This window comes from Scyliorhinus torazame, chromosome 15 (genome assembly GCF_047496885.1).
Source record: "Scyliorhinus torazame isolate Kashiwa2021f chromosome 15, sScyTor2.1, whole genome shotgun sequence".
NCBI lineage: Eukaryota > Metazoa > Chordata > Chondrichthyes > Carcharhiniformes > Scyliorhinidae > Scyliorhinus > Scyliorhinus torazame.
The window spans coordinates 173,611,223-173,629,179 of NC_092721.1; the positions used below are offsets into that span (position 1 = coordinate 173,611,223).

Here is a 17,957-nt window from a genome sequence, read left to right on the forward strand (position 1 = left end):
GCTTTCTGCTGGACTTGTCCAATTGAATCTGCCAGAAGCCCTTTGATGCATCCAGCTTGGTGATATGTTGGCTCGAGCCATCTCGCATGTGATCTCCTCACGCTTGGGGATAGGGTAATGCCCCCGCATGATGTTACGATTTAAATCCTTCGGGTCGATACAGATCCGGAGCTTGCCAGAAGGCTTCTTGACGCACACCATGGAACTGACCCAGTCGGTTGGTTCCGTCACTCTGGAAAGCACTCCTTGGTCCTAGAGGTCCTGCAGCTGCTGCTTGAGGCGGTCCTTGAGGGGTGCTGGGACTCTGCGAGGTTCATGAACCACAGGTTGGTTCATGAACTGAGCAGAGCCACAGTTGCCGCACGTCGTGACGTCAGTGCGTTCGTTGCGCCACCGCGCATGCGCGGTATGGGCTTGCGTGGTGCGGGCCTGCGTTTGGTGCATACAAGCACGGGGAGGCCTCGGAAAGCGCGCAAAATGGCCGCCCTCCTCCAGACTGCAGCCCGGGAGGTGTTCGATCGTTTGGACCCATTCTGCCTCATGGGGCCCTTGCCGCGCCGTTTCAGCTGCCTGTATGTAAGAGTACCGGCTGGTGGCATTCTCATGCAGGACACAGGTCTCGATGGCAGTTGCTAGGGTTAGTTGCTTGACTTTAAGGAGCTGCTGACGCAGGGTGTCCGACATGACCCCAAAAAACAATCTGGTCGCCTATCATGGAGTCAGAGGTGGGCCCGTAGCCGCAGGATTGTGCGAGGATGCGGAGGTGTGTTAAATAGGATTGGAAAGGCTCGTCCTTACCCTGCAAGCGCTGCTGGAACAGGTACCTTTCGAAGCTTTCGAAGTGTGTGTCGAATTTGAGGAGCACCGTCTTGTACTTGGTCTTGACCTCGTCCGCGAATGTCAGGAAGTTAAAGATGTGGATGGCATGTTGCCCAGCCGTGGAGAGAAGAAGGGCTATCCGATGCATTCTCCCTGTCCGTGGCCTCGAGGAAGAGCTGGAAGCGCTGTTTAAATATCTTCCAATTTACCCCGAGGTTGTCAGCGATGCGGAGGGGCGGCGGTGGGTTGATATTCTCCATGCTGTAGGATGCCGGAACGCTGAGAAGTTGCAGGTAGGTCTCACAAGTGCTAGATTGCAGCCACTCCTTGTACCATGTCGTGTTGGGTGTTCTGGTTCACAAACAAGCCAACAATGCTGGAAGTGGTGTAATGCTATTTTATTAACTGTTCAACTATGCTAACATACTGTAAACATGGGTATAAGCAATACCAGCTTAACTGTGGACCCTTTCCTATCACTAGCTTTGGTGAGGCACTCAGCACATGGTGAATGTCTGTGATGCAGGCTGTGAGCTCTGTGCTCTGAGCTGGCTGCTGCTAGAGTGAGCGGGAACTCTCCTGTCCCCTGTCTTTATAGTGCTTGTGCTCTCACTGGTGATTGGCTGTGGTGTTATGTATGCTGGTTGGTCCTACTGCATGTCCATCAGTGTGTGTATGTGATTGCACCATAATGTACTGATGTATATTATGACAGATGTTGTCTACATGACTTCAGTAAGGCCTTTGACAAGTCCCTCATGGCAGACTGGTACAAAAGGTGAAGTTGCACGGGATCAGAGGTGAGCTGGCAAGATGGATACAGAACTGGCTAGGTCATGGAAGATTGGATTGGATTGGATTTGTTTATTGTCACGTGTACCAAGGTACAGTGAAAAGTATTTTTCTGCGAGCAGCTCAACAGATCATTAAGTACATGAAAAGAAAAGGAAATAAAAGAAAATACATAATAGGGCAACACAAGGTACACAATGTAACTACATAAAACACCAGCATCGGGTGAAGCATACAGGGGTTTAGTGTTAATCAGGTCAGTCCATAAGAGGGTTGTTTAGGAATCTGGTAACAGCGGGGAAGAAGCTGTTTTTGAGTCTGTTCGTGCATGTTTTCAGACTTTTGTATCTCCTGCCTGATGGGAGAAGTTGGAAGAGTGAGTAAACCGGGTGGGAGGGGTCTTTGATTATGCTGCCCGCTTTCCCCAGGCAGCGGGAGGTGTAGATGGAGCCAATGGATGGGAGGCAGGTTCGTGTGATGGACTGGGCTGTATTCACGATTCTCTGAAGTTTCTTGCGGTCCTGGGCCGAGCAGTTGCCATAGCAGGCTGTGATGCAGCCAGATAGGATGCTTTCTATAGTGCGTCTGTAAAAGTTGGTAAGAGTTAATGTGGACACGCCAAATTTCTTTAGTTTCCTGAGGAAGTATAGGCGCTGTTGTGCCTAGGCAGAGGGTAGCAGTGGAAGGGTGTGTTTCTGAATGGACGGCTGTGACTAGTTCCTCAGGGATCAGTATTGGGATATTTACTGTTTGTAATATATATATAAATGATTTGGAGGAAAATGTAACTGATTTGATTAGTAAGTTTGCGGATGACACAAAAGTTGGTGGAATTGCGGATAGCGATGAGGACCGTCAGGGGTTACAGCAGGTTATAGATCGGTTGGAGACTTGGGCGGAGAGATGGCTGATGGAGTTTAATCCGGACAAATGTGAGGTAATGCATTTTGGAAGGTCCAATACAGATGGGAAATAAACAGTAAATGGCAGAACCCTTAATCGTATTGATAGGCAGAGGGATCTGGGTGTACAGGTACACACGTCACTGAAAGTGGCAACGCAGGTGGAGAAGGTAATCAAGAAGGCATACGGCATGCTTGCCTTTATCGGCCAGGGGACTGAGTTTAAAAATTGGCAAGTCATGTTGCAGTTTTATAGAACCTTAGTTAGGCCACACAATTCTGGTCACCCCACTACCAGAAGGATGTGGAGTCTTTGGAGAGGGTACAGAAAAGATTTACCAGGATGTTGATTAGCTATGAGGAGAGGTTGAATAAACTTGGTTTGTTCTCACTGGAACGACAGAGCTTGAGGGTCGACATGATAGAAGTCTACAAGATTATGAACGGCATAGACAAAATGGATAGTCAGAAGCTTTTTGAAATGAAATGAAATGAAAATGAAAATCGCTTATTGTCACAAATAGACTTCAAAGGAAGTTACTGTGAAAAGCCCCTAGTCGCCACATTCCACCGCCTGTTCGGGGAGGCTGGTACGGGAATTGAACTGTGCTGCAGGCCCGCCTTGGTCTGCTTTCAAAATCAGCGATGGCCCTGTGCTAAACCAGCCCCTACTCCACAACCCCGTAAATATATTTTCCCAGGGTGGAAGAATCAATTACTAGGGGGCATAGGTTTAAGTACGAGGGGCAAGATATAAAGGAGATGTACGAGGCAAGTGTTTTACACAGAGGATGGTAGGAGCCTGGAACATGCTGCCGGGGTAGATAGTGGAAGCAGATACGATAGTGACTTTTAAAGGGCGACTTGACAAATACATGAATTAGATGGGAATAGAGGGATATGGTCCCCGGAAGGGTAGGCGGTTTTATTTCAGACAGGCAGCATGGTCGGTGCAGGCTTGGAGGGCCGAAGGGCCTGTTCCTGTGCTGTAGTTTTCTTGTTCTTTGTTCTTAGGGGTTCCTGGTCTGAAGGCCAGGAGACATCACCTCACTGACCGATGGATATGGAATACCTCCTGGTGCTATTCAAAAGAGAGTGGGAATGTTCTTCAAGGCTCCTGGCTAATATTTATCCATCAATGAATATCAGTGAAAAATATTATCTGGTGATTTATCTCATTGATATTCATAGAATATGGATGTTTGAAAACTGGCTGCCACACTTGCAACTGTTAACTACATTCAATGTATACTTAACTGTCAGGAAGACATCTGGGACTCAAATGGTGTGAACTATAAATGACTTCTATTCGACTTAATGTATTTTAATGCATCTACTGTAAGTTGGCAGCTCATAGTTGAGTGTCGATAAATTAATGTTGTTGCTCGTTTTAGCCTTAGTTTAATTGCTTTTGTTCTGTCACCTTTGCTCTTGAGTCGCCAGGTATCTTTCTGATACCGCCACGTGGTTCAAGTCCGAGTAATGATCAATAATCCAACACACCGCTTAGTAAGAGTTAAATCAACGCACATTTATTATATACAGCAATCAATACTTATACAGTAATTCTACTTCTAAGCTACTTCCTACAACTAACAGGCCAATACTTAACTTTGGAAATGGCCCACCAGGTCAGGGAAACGAATGGTCTTTTCTATGGGTTCTGAGCCTGCGGGATTCAAAGCTGGCACAGGTCGATAGTCAGGAGTGTCTATCTCGTAGTGAGCGTTGGAGTAAGACTTACGTTTCTTGCGGCTGTTGTAGAGGGTCAGCAGAAGGGTCTCGAAGGGTGCGGAGAGGAGAAGAAAGGTCGATTTGAACTTGGCCCCTATTCTTATAGTCCCCAGGGGCTTCCCGCCTCTCAGGGCGGACCTTGTACCTGGTTCCAAGTGATTGGATGGTCCCAATCACTTGGTTTGATATTCTCCAATGCTGGAGCGATTCCTTGATCGAGGGGTGGTCATTCACCTCTCTTTGTGTACGCTCCTGCTGGCGCCGAAAAGTCTGGGTTGGCTTTGTGTTTCTAATTTGTAGCATATTGTTCCCGGGATTGCTACTTATTATGCAGATGGCTGGTGTGTTGTTGTGTTGATGGCTGCAGGTATTGATTCTGTCTGGCCTCCCCAGAGGCGAATACACTGTTTTACCTGCAGCTGTCTGTTTGAGTCCTGTTGGCTGATTTTCCCATCAGCCTCTTCCGTTCGCCATTTTAAATCAGGGTTTGGCCATTCTAATCGGGAGTTAGCCATTTTAAGCGGCTACAATGTCAATATACTATAATATTTGTATTCACATTATTAGATTATTATGCAGATGTTTTTATGTTCACATGATATTTTGGGTGAGCACAGCTGTGCTTAATCTTTTATGGCCTTTAATATTCCTTCCTTTCAAATCGATAAAAGCTTAATTATTTTCTATGCCCTCCTCTCCTTACATGAAAGCAGTGACTCGTATTGGATACAATTCTACAGGCACCAATAGTTGTCCTTTATGTGGCCATCCTTGTATATAAGACCTGTAAGATTTTGATAATTCAATAATTTTTAGAATCTTTAACATATTTTGAATTTATTCCCTGACCACAATTTAAAGTAAATTGTTCAGTGTGAATTTGAGGTAATGTATGTTGTAGACAAGATTGGAAACATACGTGTTTGGGGTACAGAAGACGTGAATGAGCTCCATCTGTGAGTTGGAATTATTCACAAACTCATTGAATGAGTTTGTGAGAAACACAATTGTTTTATAATTAATTTCCTTTGTGTCTTGAACTGCATGCTGTCTTTACAATACTATTAGGTGATTTTTTCTAAATCAGTTTGAAGGAATGGCTAAAAGCAGACTGAACTTAGGATGACACTATGTTTTTAAAAACATGTATTGCTTTAATTGATCTGTACTAGAAGAAAATCTTTATTTTCTGATATCTGTGGGACTTGGGTTAAAGTATGTTGATAACAGGATATGACTTTATTTACGGCTTCTCTGTATCCGGGGAGATGTCATTTTTTTGTAATGCCATGTAATCTCTGAGGGGCTATGGTGAAAATGGACGAATACTTGTCATTGGTCAATGTGGCTCTCGGTACAGAGGTGAGGTGACACAGGATGATTTGCAACCAATAGACAATTGAAGAGGTGAATTTGGACCATCTCCAAAAAAGGAAGGACGAATAATGGGACTGATGGATAAAAGTTAGAAGTATAAAAGATAAAATTGTAGCCCATGTTGGCACAGTGATACCATGGCTTCTGATTCATAGAATCCCTAAAGTGCAGAAGGAGGCCATTTGGCCCATTGAGTCTGCACAGACCCTCAAACTACATCCTATTTAGGCCCACACCCCCACCCTATCCCCATAACCCAGTAACCCCACCTAACCTTTTGGACATTAAGGGACAATTAACATAGCCAATCCACCTAACCTGCACATCTTTGGACTAGGGAGGGAACCAGAGCACCCGGAGGAAACCCACGCAGACACTGGGAGAACATACAAACGCCACAAAGACAGACAGTCACCCAAGGCTGGAATTGAACTTGAATCCTTGGCACTGTGAGGCAGCAGTGGAAACCCACTCCCCATTTGACCACAACAAGTTTTTATTTAAAGGACTTATTTGCCAATTCAGTGAGTGCTTAACTGTTTACATGCTGTGTCTTTAAAAGACACAAGTTTCCTTCAGTTTTAGAAAGCAAAGAGGATAGGTTTTAGTACTGAAACTGGTCTAAGTAAAATAATGACTCACTCTCGCACGCGCGCACACACATACAAAAATTAGATTGTGATAGCAGTTTTCATAGGTTAATGACTTGATTAGATCCAGGCTGAGCTCAGTGGTCCTACTGGTTTTGGCGTTGATGTGATTTAAAGATGCAAGTCAGAAGTTTCCAGCTGTTCACAGCGGCAGGATCTTTTGGTCCTCCTGATGGCGTACCCAAGCCACGGGTTTCATGGCGATAAGGGGTGCAACAACGGGAAACTCTGTTGACAATGGCAGGACCAGAAAATCCCACCACCAGCCAATGGTGGGTCACCTACACTACCATGAAACATCTGGTGGATTGTGTGGAAAATCCCGCCCATAGTTGGTCAGTTTATCTGTTCTTTTAGAGACCGTAGCTGCTGGGGGAGAGCTCTATGCTAGTAGTAACCAGTGTGCCCCAAATATGACTCCAGCCCCGCACTAACATGGTTGACTCTTGATTGACTTCTGACATGATCTAGAAAATCCTTTAGTTGTATCAAAATCCTTGCAATGAAATTTCATCACCATCTCCTGAAGTATGACTCTTCTGAATACAGTTCAGCATCACTTCAAAGACAAAGAAGATAAGGACAACTTCAGTGTTGGCAACACAGACTCCTAGGATGTTGAGAGATGAGAAACGTTTATGTTGTCTTCACTGCTTCTTGTTAAGTATATATAAAATCTTTCTTAATAAATACTTCTTAATTCATGAATACCAATTATTTGTACCTTGTAGGACAAGCACAACTGAGAACTGTAGAGTTAGAGATTGTGAATTTGAACCTTAAGAGTTTTTTTAATTATAAAGATTTTCTACCTCAAAATCCTAAACCTTACAGACCAGAGAGTAAATAATGCCAATGTTGGTCACCAAGCATGTAGGTCACGATTAAGCCTAATATCCACATACATTTATGTTCCGGGATGGATAACCTTGGATTCTTGATGTATTTTCTCTCCTCCATAACCCCGTAAATATATTATGTGACAGTTATGCCCCCACAAAATTTTATTCATTGTGCACGGCCTGTTCATTTGAATTTGCGGTTCTTGCCGGGCTGCAGTGTGGCCTTCTGTGTCCACAGCTTACAGCGAACTTTATAATTACAATTACTTTTTCTTTTCTCTGAGAACTGTAACAGCCAGCCATTTCATGGTTCCTATGTCTACTTGTGTTGGCAAACTCATTGTTATCTTCCAGGGTATCAACCATGATCGTATTGAATGGCGGAGCAGGCTCAAGGGGCTAAATTGCCTTCTTACTCCTGCTCCTAGTCTTATGTTCTTGTATATGGATGTTTTGGATTCCTATCTTCTCATTTGCCCCATTACGCTGACTCTGATAATTCAGTTACCATCTTCTCCCTTTGTTCCGCACACCTATTCCCAATGATTGGGATTTCCACAAGGTTCAGCGATGTCCTTTATGGAAGGAAATCTGCCATTCTTACCTGGTCTGGCATACACGTGACTCCATTTCCAGTGTAAGGGCCCTTCCTGTTGATTCCCTTGCTTCCTATTTCTTTTATTTTGTCATCATCATTTATGATCCATGGATCTTTAATGGAGACATACCTTTAAGTCGAACTCGGAAAGTGAGGAACTCCCAAGTTGCAAAATAGTACACTGCGCTATGAGGTTTTAGATTATGAACTGTAGAACCCAGACTTTATGGCACCGGAGAGATTGGAGAGATTCTGTTTGATTGGTTGGCTGGCTGGCGGCCAATTAATTGGCCAGGGGCAGTATTCTGCCCAGCAACAAACAGCAATTGGTTCCGGCCAGGTGGGGTTTTCAGAAGACCAGCAGAAAGCTTCTGGACTCTGAAAGGGAAAGCTATGCTGCTCTCTTTCTCTCAAATGTTGGCTGCTTGCTTTTGCTGTGAATTTACAGAGAAACCACTGGACCCTCAAGGTGGAAGCAGCTCTCTCTCTCTCTCTCAGCTCTGCTGCCTACTGTCTAAAGGAAGAAGTCTCTAGACCCTGATAAGTCTACAGTGAAAACCATTACAAGCTGAAAGCAAAGACATCATCCAACTGGAGGCCGAGACTGAAAGACTCTAACTGCAAGACATCCATCTGAAACTAGAGACTTTTATCCTTTTAATTCTCTTTTAATACCCCTTTGCCTTGTGTGTGTGCAGAGAGTGGGTGAGTTAAGGGGGGGAGGGGAGGGGGGGGGGTGAGGGGCTAGAAATTAGATAGTAATTAACCAGTTGTATGTGTTGCCTATTTAATTATAATTACTGTTGATGCTAAAAGTTAATTGTGTTTAAATTTACAAACTTGGTGATTAGTTATTGGGCAGCCAAATACTTCCGGTATTTTTAAAATTATGAGCTAATTTCAACTGTGTGGCGACTCTGGGTTATGTGGGGCTGGGACTGACTGAGCACTAGCCCAGGGTATCATAACAATAGTGGTGTGTTCAGCTATTAACAATACCCACTGAAATGACCTAGTTAAACCACAGCAATTTGTTTTTGGAGTGCAGAGCAGAACTGCAGCTTTGAGTCATTTCATACCCTGTTTAAATCTCAATCGTTTCCACCTATAAATACTAACATAGATTAACATAGAATTTACAGTGCAGCAGGAGGCCATTCGTCCCATCGAGACTGCACCGGCTCTTGGAAAGAGCACCCTACCCAAGGACAACACCTCCACCCGATCCCCATAACCCAGTAACCCCACCCAACACTAAAGGGCAATTTTGGACACTAAGGGCAATTTATCATGGCCAATCCACCTAAGCTGCACATCTTTGGACTGTGGGAGGAAACCGGAGCACCCGGAGGAAACCCACGCACACACGGGGAGGATGTGCAGACTCCGCACAATGACCCAAGCCGGAATTGAACCTGGGACCCTGGAGCTGTGAAGCAATTGTGCTATCTACAATGCTACCGTGCTGCCCCAAATCCATTCTTCATCCGACCAATAGAAAGCCATTCATTTTGGGGTCCTTTGGGGGCCCTGTGCCACAGGCAAGTGTTTGTCATCGTAAATCTGCCTATGAGTTTTCATCAACAATTCTCCATGTGGCTGGTGGACTGATACATTGCCCTTCGACACCAGGCAGTAGTACTGCAGCAGTAAATGTGGCCCTGGATGCGTATCCACTTAACAATCAGTTTCTAGCCCTTTAAGAATTACATAATAGTTATAACAAAAAAAATTTGGGCGGTCCAGGGGTTGCAAAAGGCAAAATATGAATGCAAGTTAACATTTCTAGTCGAAATCCCTTTTTGATACCAAGGTTTCTGATGAAGGTTGTTGGGCTGAAACGTTAACTCTGTTTTCTCTCTCCACTGCCCGGCCTGCTGAGTATTTCCAGCATTTTCTGTTTTTATTTCAGATTTCCAACATCCCACAGCATTCACTCCTCTGTAAATGCAAATCAGTGTATTTCAGCAGCTGAGGGTATTGATTCAATCCTAAATTGCTTCTTTATTTAAAGCAAAAACCTACATGACCCACAATGCCCGGCGGCTCCCTTCAACCACGTGGTCCGCGCTCCCCATTCCCATTGGCGGCCGGGCTAGCACCGGAAGTAGTCGAATGGTTAAATTACTTCCGCCCAGGGGGTGGCTCCCTTTTGGTTCGCCGCGGCGCCGCGAGGGGAAATGGCGGCGCAGATCTCCAAGAAGCGAAAGGTGAGCGAGGGAGAGGGCGTCAGGGCCCAGGCGGGTAAATGCGGCCGGGGATGAGTCCGGGAGGGTGCTCCGAGTGTGAGAGGAGCCGGACCGCGGGCTGGCGGCGGATGCTGGCGGAGGATGGATCTGGATTGGCGATGATCCCCCTTCCCTTCTTGTCTCTTAACATGGCGCCTGGCGCATCTCTCTCCTCTTCCAGTTCGTGGCGGACGGCATCTTCAAGGCCGAGCTCAACGAGTTCCTGACCCGGGAGTTGGCCGAGGACGGCTACAGTGGAGTGGAGGTGCGAGTCACACCCACCAGGACTGAGATCATCATCTTGGCCACCAGGTAAAAAGCGAGCGGATGAGGGGCCGGCGCGGGGAGGGGTGACTGTGGTCCCAGGCCTGGGCCCCGCCTGGCTGCCTTCAACTCCAGCCGAGGATGTACAATCAGCCTGATCGAGCTGCGCCTCATTGTAGCCTCTGGAGTTGGCAGGGTATATGTGGGGGTTGTAGTTCCTCTCTGAAAAGCACACTTTATGCTGGCACTCTATGCAAAGTTCTGCATCGCTGGCGGTGCAGTCTTTCAGTTGAGATGAGGGCTCATAGAAACCCTACAGTGCAGAAGGGGGCTGTTTGGCCCATCAAGTCTGCACTGATCCACTCTACCTGTATATCAATGGACACTCGGGCTATTTTAGATTGGCCAATACACCTAATCTGCAGGGCAGCGCAGTGGATAGCACTGGATAAAAGGAAATTACTGCGGATGCTGGAATCTGAAACGAAAGAGAAATTGCTGGAAAAGCAACCAGACTGGCAGCATCTGTAGGGAGAGAAAAGAGCTAACGTTTCGAGTCCGATGACTCGGTAGCATTGTGGATAGCACAATTGCTTCACAGCTCCAGGGTCCCAGGTTCGATCCCGGCTTGGGTCATTGTCTGTGCGGAGTCTGCACATCCTCCCCGTGTGTGCGTGGGTTTCCTCCGGGTGCTCCGGTTTCCTCCCACAGTCCAAAGATGTGCAGGTTCGGTGGATTGGCCTTGCTAAAATTGCCCTTAGTGTCCAAAATTGCCCTTCGTGTTGGGTGGGGTTACTGGGTTATGGGGATAGGGTGGAGGTGTTTACCTTGGGTAGGGTGCTCTTTCCAAGAGCCGGTACAGACTCGATGGGCTGAATGGTCTCCTTCTGCACTGTAAATTCTATGATAATCTATGACATGACTCTTTAGTCATCAGACTCAAAACGTTAGCTCTTTTCCCTCCCTACAGACGCTGCCAGACTTGCTGAGATTTTCCAGCATTTTCTCTTTCGCAGTGGATAGCACTGCAGCCTCATGGCGCCGAGGTCCCAGGTTTGATCACAGCAAAAGGGACCCAGGATCAATTCCGGTCTTGGGTGACCGTCCGTGCGGAGTTTGCACATTCTTCCCATGTTTGCGTGGGTTTAAGCCCCGCAGTCCAAAGATGTGCAGGGTAGGTGAATTGGCCATGCTAAATTGTTCCTTAATTGGAAACATTAATTGGGTACTCTAAATTTAGAAAAGAACCACTCATTTTGGGACTGGGAGGAAATTCATGCAGACACAGAGAGTGCAAACTCCACACAGACAGTCACCCAAGGCTGGAATTGATCCTGGGTCCCTTATGCTGTGAGGCAGCAGTGCTAACCACTGTGCCACCATGCTGCCTGGAGGCCACCTATGGGACATGGGCTTCATCCCTCAATTGGCTTTGAACCATAGCAATGCTACAAGGCAGAACGAGGCCATGCAGCCCATCCTGTCTTTGCAGGCCAAAAAAGAGGGAAAATAACTAGCCACTGTGAAAATAAAATTCAAGTAGCCAAAAAAGTTTGTTTCATGCATTGTACGCATTTCCTCTTTTCTACCTTGTGTAACTTGCCGTAACTAATCTTCCATGCACTGTCTTCCCAGCTGGTCGGTAATTTATTTCAAAATTGTCAAACCTTTTTAAGCTCACATTTTGTGATCTTCCTTGGGCTGTAATATTAACAGTAGCTTTTTGAGTTACACTACCACCATTTCATCCTGTGTTGCACAGAGCATCTTTCTCCCCCCCCCCCCCCCCCCCCCAAAACCCACAAATAAAACCCTGTTGGATCAAGTTGGACAAGTAGCAAAGGATCCAAAGAGAAAATGCTGGAAAATCACAGCATGTCTGGCAGCATCTTGTAGGGAGAGAAAAGAGCTGAACGTTGCAAGTCCAGATGGCCCTTTATCAAGTCTAAGCAAAGGATGGTATTTGTGGCCTCGTATATAACCCTAATGCAAATCCACCCAAGGGTTCAAGCAGTTCTCCATGTCGCTGGTGGACTGACACATTCCTGTTCAGCACCAGGCTGCAGTGCAGCATTAAATGTGGCCCTGGGTGTATATCCGCATAGTAATTAGCACCTGGCACTTTGAGTTCTCTACCAGTATAAGAATGTTTTGTGCGGTACTGGGGTTGTGAAAGACAAAATATAAATGAGAGTTGACATTTCTGATCGATGGGCCTTTTGATCTGAAGTTTCCGATGAAGACATTGATCTGAAATATTTACTCTGTTTTCTCTTTTAGCAGGTTTCTCCGCAGCCTGACTAGCTGAGTATTTCCAGCATTTTCTGTTTTTATTTCAGATTTCCAGCATCTCCGTATTTATTGTTCTGTAAATGGAAACCCTGCGCTTTTCAGCAGCTGCAGGTTTTGACCCATCATGTTTCTTTATTTCTACAAAACCCGCAATTTCCCCATAATAAAAACCTTTACTGGTGTCACATGTAGGCTTACATTAGCACTGTAATGAAGTTACTGTGAAAATCCCCTAGTCGCCACACATTAAGACACCTGTTCGGGTGCAAAGAGAGAGAATTCAGAATGTCCAATTCACCTAACAGGCACACCTTTTGGGACTTGTGGGAGGAAACTGGAGTGTCCGGAGGAAAAACTACAGACAGTGACCCAAGCCAGGAATTGAACCCATGTCCCTGGTGCTGTGCTACTGTGCCACACACATTACATGGCACTATCCTTCATTTCCATTGACAGTGGGAAGCAGTCAAGCAGTTTACTTGCTTCCGCCCAGGTAATAGTATCAATATTGCTGTTCATTCTCCTGAAGTCCTTAACCTTTTTTGCTGTTTAATTACGTTATGCTGAATTGATTTGAGGGGCCAACTAATATCAGGCTCTAAATGTGTAACATGGTTATAAGTGCTGTTTTAAGCTTTTTAAACTAGTGGAATTACCGTTCTTAGTAAATAATCTGGACAGTCCTTATTGAAATAATTGCTTTTGGCATGAATTTTAGAAAACACATGTTTTTGTGTCGTATGAACAATTTGCCCAAAGTAATAGTAACTTTTAAAATTGTTTAACAGGACTCAGAATGTGCTGGGTGAGAAAGGGCGTCGAATCCGTGAGCTAACTGCCGTTGTTCAGAAGCGGTTCGGTTTCCCAGAGGGAAGTGTTGAAGTAAGTTTCAGGTGGTGATTTTTCACCCTAGGCTCGTTCGTGTTTCTTATTTTCAGGCTATGCAGAGGTTGGAAAAATAGCTCCTCCCTTGCTGACTTTCAGTGATGATGCTTGATGACGAGTCTGATGGGATATGATCTGTATGAGGATTCCTGATACAGTTGGTGCGTTCTGTGCTGCTGGTTTCAGGGTCCTGAACAGCTTATTCCTTCTTTTGATGACTTAGAGGCATTTGTCTGAGAAGGTTTTGATGAGCATTACAAGCAAAAATTCTTGAGAATTTTTTTTTTTTTTAAGAGTACCCAATTCATGTTTTCTAATTCAGGGGCAATTTAGCATGGCCAATCCACCTACCTGCACTTATTTGGGATGTGGGGGAGAAACCCACGCAAACACGGGGAGAATGTGCAAACTCCACGTGGACAGTGACACAGCCGGGATCGAATCTGGAACCTCGGTGCCGTGAGGCTGCAGTGCAAACCACTGCTCCCCTCACATCTTTTATTCTAGCTAACCACACCCCAAAGTCAAAGTTTGTGCAATCATGTTGTAATTCCCTACATCAAATGATGTTTTCCCAAACGGAGTGTCTTCCCTTATTGGGTGTCTTGATTTATTACGAATGCAAAATATTTGCTGTGGTTTAAACTGGAGTCAGTAACTGACCAATGGGCTTCAATTTGAAGTTTCCTGAACTGTCATGACTTTAAGCAAAGTTGAACTGTAAAATAAGGGAATTAGGCAGAAATAATTTCATTTAGTTGGTATAGAGATTTAAATCATGGTGCAATGTGATGGGTTTTCACTTTGTACTGAATTTACCTTGTTTCACAGCTCTATGCTGAAAAGGTTGCCACTCGAGGACTTTGTGCTATTGCTCAGGCAGAGTCCCTGCGTTACAAGTTGCTTGGAGGCCTGGCTGTGCGTAGGTAAGATGATGGATTTTCTTACTGGTACACTATTTCAAAACTTCAATGTAAAATTGGAATGAGAATTTGGGGCCTTGTAAGTCGCATCAAGTGAAACTAATTCTAAGGCCATATTGTTACTGCACTATTTTGCTAAAAAGACATTTGCGAATCGGCATATAATTATGGTACAGATTTAATTTAAATACAGATCCCTTCTGATCCATACCAAAGTTAAGTCAACCTAACACAGTTCAGTGCTGGGCTCTGAAGCCCAGGTATTTTAGTGATAGGTATTTTCTGGAAGATTTGCTCTGATATAGGGTCAGGCACAGCTTCTGAATTCACCCTGCATTTTTACACTGACTGCTGTGAAACCACTTTGTTTGAGTCTGCTTTAAATTGCAGCCTAATATTCCGAGTGAACGCTTCTTTATTTTACTGGCTAAAGGAAGGCAGAAGCATTTAAAATAAATAAACACTGTTCTCTATGTATTTGAGACAAGGTGTGACTTGTGTTTGGTTTATCTTCTGCCCCCCACCGCCACCCGTGACATGTTCTGTTACAGTTGCTGCAACGGGCTTTTCGGTGTTAGTATTTGGGGTGCTGTTGAACTGAAAAAATTAAATTTGGACCTTCCTCTCCCAACACAGAGCCTGTTATGGTGTTCTCCGCTTCATTATGGAAAGTGGAGCTAAGGGCTGTGAGGTGGTGGTTTCCGGAAAACTCAGAGGCCAGAGAGCCAAGTCCATGAAATTTGTTGATGGACTGATGATCCACAGTGGTGATCCAGTGAACTACTATGTTGATACAGCTGTGCGACATGTACTGCTAAGACAAGGTGAGTGAGGGGCTTTCACTAAAGCCATGGCAGGTGGTCTTTACACAGGGAGACAGAATGCTTTCCTGAAAGTTTTGGGTAGTTTTATTGGTGCCAGCAGCTCTCTAGTACCTTGTCTGTGTGCTTTATTCATGTGAACCTGGCTGGTGCATGTAATTAGGCTTTATGAAAGTGAGGAGCACAAGGCAAGCTTAAATCTACATGTCACTTCCACTGTGCATCATTGTATAGGGTACCGGGACACCAGATTTGTTTCTCTGTTGTCCCAAAAATACAGCTTGTTCCTGTTTTACAGATCCGATAAGAATCTTGACCTTTCCAGCTATATGTATTTTACCAATTCAAATCTATTTCTGCCTATGCTAAGGGACTGTGCCACATTTTCTGTAAAACCAGCAGTTGCTGTCATTATAAATATTCTAGTTTTAGTGCGCCAAGGTGATCCAGTGGTTAGCACTGCTTCATCCCAGGACCCGGGTCACCGACTGGGATTTTTGTGTCTGTGGGTTTCCTCCTACAGTCCGAAGATGTGCAGGTTAGGATAAGCCATGCTAAATTGCCCCTTAGTGTCCAGGGACGTGCAAGGTTATGGGGTGGGCGGATGGGGGAGTGAACAAGGGTAGGGTGCTTTTCAAAGGGTTGGTGCAGACTTGATAGGCCGAAAGGCCTCCTGCACTATAGTGTTTCTATGATTCTACCAAATTACTGGCTTGTATTTCCTGTTAATTCTCCTGATTACAAGGGCAGCATGGTGGCACAGTGGTTAGCACTGCTGCCTCTCGGCACCGAGATCCCAGGTTCGATCCCAGCTCCGGGTCACTACGTGTGGAGTTTGCACATTCTCCCTGTGTTTGCGTGGGTTTCGCCCCCACAACCCAAAGATGTGCAGGGTAGGTGGGTTGGCCACACGAAATTGCCCCTCGATTGGAAAAAATGAATTGGGTAATCTAAAATAAATTTATTAAAAAAAACATTTCCTGGTTACAGACAACTGTCTTTAAGCATTTTATTTTTGGTTTGCCAAAGTATGAAAGGAGCACGTATGCATTCAATAATGCTATATATAATAGCCACTGGCTATATATAATATAGTCACTTGTTCTAAAACAGATTTGTTCTTTTGCAGGTGTGTTGGGAATTAAAGTTAAGATCATGCTTCCATGGGACCCAAGTGGTAAAATTGGACCCAAGAAACCGTTGCCTGATCACGTCAGCATTGTTGAACCCAAGGATGAAATCCTGCCAACTACACCCATTTCAGAACAGAAGGGAGGCAAACCAGAGCAACCTGTGATCCAGCAGCCTGCGCCTGTTCCAACTGCATAGTTGGTATAGTATTCTTGTTCCCTGATCACAACTGTTAAAATCCTTAGCAACCTATGAAGCTACATTGTTGGCTAGATGTTTGCCGTTCCTGGTCAATGAACAGTAAAATCCAGTCTATTGTTTCCACTGTATCAAATCTTAGTTAGAAATGTTCTTGGAATCTTTTGATTTAAATTCGTTTTGTTTTAATTTTGGTTACTTTTAATAGCTTCAATGCAAGGATGGGCTTCCCAATTATGTGCCAATCAACAAAAATAGTACTGGAGAGTTGAATTTCCTGTTGGGATGAATTTAATAATTCTGGTTGTTTGTGGACACCGCATATGGTGTAAAATGGCCAGAGCTGATACAGTTCGCTAATGTCCTTTGATGATGGGATACAAATCCCTATGTGGTCTGGCCTACTTGCGACTCCAGCCTCCCACTAGGTAATTCCCTCTAAGTGGACACAAGCCACTGCATTGTAGAATAATTAAACACGACGGTCTCCAGCAATTGGGCATGAGCAATAAATGCAATTTTGTCTGTGTGCAGTATGAGTATATTTAAAAGCACTTGTAATTCTGTAATTTCTTTTATTTTCACACATCTGGAGTATGATCGGTTAATATAAACAAAGTATTTCTAAATTCACAGAATTGTTACAGCACAGGAGACCATTTGGCTTCTTGCCCATCTTCAAATGAGCAGTGCACCACACGCTATTTCCCACCTTCTGCAACCCAGTGCATTCTTCCTTTTCCGATAATTACACTCAAATCTCTGCTCAACTGTCCAAGGTACATAATCCCAACTTCTCCAATCTACCTGTATAATTGTTCATCACCTCCTGGCACCATTTTAGTGAATCTTTTCTGCATTCTAATTCCTTCACACCTTCCCTGAATTGTGGTGCCCAGAATGCAATAATCCAGTTGAGACTGAGTTAGTGATTTTGAACTAGCTGCGTTGCTTCTGTAGATGTTTGAGTGTTGGCGAGTGTTACCTTGGGGCTTAATTCAGAAATATAATTGCTGGAATTTGACTAGTAATTGCCCTAGGCTGCAGCCCAAGATTGTCATGTGACATGAGTAATAGGATTTTTAATTAACATGTTGCAGGTTTTAAATTGATTCCTTCAGTGATGATGCTTGATGACGAGTCTGATGGAACTTTGCTTGCCTTGGGACTCTTGATGCAGTTAGCATGTTCTGTGCTTCTGAATCTGGGCTCTTGGTTGCAGTGTCACTTCTACTGATGACTTTGAGGCATTTGTCTGAGAGGGTTAAGTAACAAATATATGCATATAGTTTTGTAGCTTAGCTGAATTGCATCTAATTTGTACTTTTTCTGCCCCGACAGGTATGCCAGCATCTGAAAGAAGTTTCAAATTATCTGTATTTGTTTGAATAAAACAAAAGAAAAACGTTTGCTGCTCATTTCAGTTACATTTGTATCACGTGTTGCTGGTCCCCGAACGGACGAGCACCAATGCTGTCCTTTAACTTGTACTGTGGTATTC

The 17,957-nt window shown here is 44.7% G+C and overlaps 1 protein-coding gene and 2 non-coding genes across 6 annotated transcripts; all 3 read left to right on the forward strand.

Moving 5' to 3' along the window:
* Positions 1–9,790: 9,790 nt before the first annotated feature.
* On the forward strand, positions 9,791–17,865 carry rps3 (ribosomal protein S3). Of its 4 annotated transcripts, none has more exons than XM_072477117.1 (7): positions 9,791–9,924; positions 10,124–10,254; positions 13,287–13,380; positions 14,215–14,309; positions 14,943–15,130; positions 16,257–16,459; positions 17,093–17,865. In XM_072477117.1, exons 1-6 carry the CDS (start codon positions 9,895–9,897, stop codon positions 16,454–16,456), a joined length of 738 nt encoding a protein of 245 aa, XP_072333218.1. In that variant the 5' UTR covers positions 9,791–9,894; the 3' UTR covers positions 16,457–16,459; positions 17,093–17,865. The 4 variants fall into 4 exon arrangements, with proteins under 4 accessions (XP_072333218.1, XP_072333217.1, XP_072333220.1 ...); XM_072477116.1 differs by having other exon boundaries at positions 17,798–17,865; XM_072477119.1 differs by having other exon boundaries at positions 16,257–16,455.
* Positions 13,477–13,625, forward strand: LOC140392218 (small nucleolar RNA SNORD15). Its single transcript, XR_011935279.1, has one exon. It is a non-coding gene; the product is annotated as a small nucleolar RNA SNORD15 (small nucleolar RNA).
* On the forward strand, positions 17,572–17,720 carry LOC140392219 (small nucleolar RNA SNORD15). The gene has a single exon (XR_011935280.1). It is a non-coding gene; the product is annotated as a small nucleolar RNA SNORD15 (small nucleolar RNA).
* Positions 17,866–17,957: the final 92 nt, after the last annotated feature.